This window comes from Cyprinus carpio, chromosome B2, assembly GCF_018340385.1.
Source record: "Cyprinus carpio isolate SPL01 chromosome B2, ASM1834038v1, whole genome shotgun sequence".
In the NCBI taxonomy this organism is placed as follows: domain Eukaryota; kingdom Metazoa; phylum Chordata; class Actinopteri; order Cypriniformes; family Cyprinidae; genus Cyprinus; species Cyprinus carpio.
The window spans coordinates 22,879,228-22,882,340 of NC_056598.1; the positions used below are offsets into that span (position 1 = coordinate 22,879,228).

The window sequence follows — 3,113 nt, forward strand, 5'->3', positions numbered from 1 at the left end:
CATGTAAGACTATTCTTTTGTATATGTCTCTCTCCTTTTGTTTTTAAAAGGGTTTTTGTTTAACTTCTTTGATGGTCACTGCAGCACTTTCTGTACATTGACCAATAAAGCCTTTATTAGAATGAGTGAAAGTGTCTCTTTTCCATTCAAATGCTGATTATTTTACTTTTGTGACAAAACTGTATATTTATACAGTGTCCTTTTAACTTAAGGTTAAAGTTTTTGTATGTTATTTTTTCACAGGTAAAGAGAGAAAGCCATAAAAGAAGGGGTGGCATATCCAGTCAGGACTTGTAAAGTTTGCTAATTTACATTTTCTAAATCTCTCTGCACAGACCTTTTTTCTACATACAAATTACTCAACCACAAAGAATGACAGTTCAGCATCTTATTTGTCAGTTTTATTATTATTATTATTATTATTATTATTAAGGAAACATATGGAGAATAACAAATGTCAAATCTGTATTTCCAAGCAATACATTTTAATAGAATTATCAAAGAGATAAAATGACATGAAATATAAACAAAAAGGTCTTAAACTCAAAAGAACATGTTCTATAATTCTTTTAGTTTACTCTTAAGTGAATCAGGATTTGAAAAGTGATTTAAACACCTTCAGTTGAGATTTGTTGAGAATAGGACCTTCAAAGAGAAAAAAGTAAATGGCCACAAAATGAAGTGTGGTCATTTTCATTATCAAAGACCCATGTATTTTCCCAGAGACGCATGTAGACTTGATCTCCTTTCTCTAGAGTCAAAGAGATTGAATTAGATGCTGTTTCATAGCGGTTACCTTGAGGATGATTGTAAATAGTTATCATCTGTTGTCCATTTTTTAAGAGTTTTAGACCCATAGGTTTAGATGAGTGGTTATGTCCAGAGAAAGTGAAGAAATAGACTCCTTTAACAAATGCTGTAAAGATACCTGTAACACACAACAAATAACATTAAAGTTTTTATAAAGTGTTTAATGAAATATTAATACAGATTCCTTATAAGAACACATACCAGTGGTTGGGTTGTAGGCACTTCCTTCATTCACAAAGACATCTTTGTAAACCAGAGTTATCTCAGTGTTGAAAGGCCCAACGCTACCTCTGTTCCCAAGTGTGGCTGCAAATGCCACTTTATCTTCTGTGTGGATCAGAGATCATGTTTTGTTAAAAAATAATCATGCACACTACTGTATATTTTTACAGTTACACATTATCATCTCACTATATTTCATATCTTTTCATTGGTTATACAGTAGTTTATAGAGTCTGTTTAAAGATGTCTATGCAGACTGCTAGCTAGTAAATGATAGACTGAATTATAAACGTGTTCTGATTACTTTATTACTAAAATAACTTACTCTGCCATACGTATAATCAGCAGTGAGGCAGTGTAATGGTGGTGAATACAAAAAAACACATATGTAACTAGCATTTTTTTTCTTTTCTTTTTTTTTTTTCATTTTGTGAAATGAAAACAGATAGGAGGTTACCTTTTCTCTTGAGCTGCTCCAGCTGTTCCTCTGTGACCTGCAGTGTGTTCTTCAGAAAACTCGTAGTGGATTTTAGCTCTGCCAGCTCAGACTGGATCCATGTGAAAATATGTGGCTGAAACTCACCAAAGGCCAAAAGAGCACTGCTTTCCTTTACATTCAAATGCTCAGTCACCTCAGCCTGCACTCCTTTCTCTTTCTGCTGTACCTCAGACAAAGTGGCACAGCTGAACAGGAGAAGCAGCAGCAATGGATACAGAATGGTGCAGAACATCTTCATCTTAAGGTTTTGCAGTCACACCACTTGAACAATAGTTGAACAACTCTATAACCAGAGGATAAAAGCACAACACAAGCTATGTGCAAGCTATTTAAAGGTTTTGATTTCAGGAATTCCGGTTGCACCTGGTATTGTAACAGGATGTAGGCATGCCACGTATGCCACTTCAAATTTTACTTTCACACTTTGTGAACTCGACGTAAAGCTAGGTGTTTATCAATAAATAAAAGAAGCCAAACATAATAGCCTGAGGCTTCTGACAAGCCATTTTAGCTTAAAAAGTTACCCACAGTGCTTGTCATAATAGCATTTTTAGTAAGAATTCAATTAGAGAGCTATACATTTTTACTAATAAAAATACCAATTAGAGAGCTCTGCAATTGCATTCTTACTAGTAAGAACTGAATCAGAGAGCTCTACCATTCATTTTTTATGACTATAACAATGCCAATAAGAGAGCTCTTTAATTCAGTTCTTATTAGTAAAAACTGCAGTTAAAACATTATAGCACCATTAAATTATTTGAACTTATTTTTTCTCTTTAACTCCAAACGTCATGACACGTTTTGGGGTTTGAACTCAAGTTTTGAAAAATCAAACTTAAGTAATCCATTGTCTTAACTATTTGTGAGTTGAAACAAAAGGTTCCCTTTCAGTCGGTCACTCTCAACGTCACGTCGGTGACCGATGATTTGGGATCTCGCTTAGAGAGACTAATGTACTTCAAGTGTAAACTAAATGCGGTTATTGCATCCAGCTGCCACTGATTACAGCATGAGCATAAAAAGGCAGCATATGCAATGCATACCAGCTTTTCACTTCAGAGCCAAGCGACAACATCATTCTGCTCCTACCAAACTGCTTCGTGTGTGACAAATTCAGTGCGCTCTAGGGAGCTTCTTGTGTTGGCGGATGATGCTTCAGCGGTGGTCGTTCCTGTGTCAAGTGGGTTGCACACTTCAGGTTGCCCTACCCCCTGTCATGTTGTAAATGACCATTTAACAAGTGCATATTAGCACCAAAAAGAGCATTTCCCTGAAAGAGCCAACTTCTCTAAAAGAGCTTACACGGGTGCATCTTTGTAAAGATGACGGATCATCTTTTTAAAGATGCCGTTTCACCCGTGCGTTTCTGGATGCGGTCGTTTACCTGGTGCTGGGTGATGGTCACAATCGCTGCCTCACATATCTGGGCATTAAACACGCTGAGGTGGCGTTCACGGAAGAGTCATGTTCCCATTGCGGGAAGATGACCATCTCGGAGCTGCGGGCCAGGCTCTGTTTCCTTCAGGGGGGCGAAGCTCCGTTGCCTCTGCTGCGATCTAGTGCTCATCCTGGCGGCTGC

At 37.3% G+C, this 3,113-nt stretch overlaps 1 protein-coding gene across 1 annotated transcript; it reads right to left on the reverse strand.

Moving 5' to 3' along the window:
- Positions 1-418: 418 nt before the first annotated feature.
- Positions 419-1,769, reverse strand: LOC109077964 (complement C1q-like protein 2). The gene is made up of 3 exons (XM_019093279.2): positions 1,490-1,769; positions 1,012-1,137; positions 419-928 (listed from the first exon to the last, which is right to left on the reverse strand). The coding sequence occupies exons 1-3, from the start codon at positions 1,767-1,769 to the stop codon at positions 648-650; spliced, it is 687 nt and encodes a 228-aa protein (XP_018948824.2). The 3' UTR covers positions 419-647.
- Between the last annotated feature and the right edge of the window lie 1,344 nt (positions 1,770-3,113).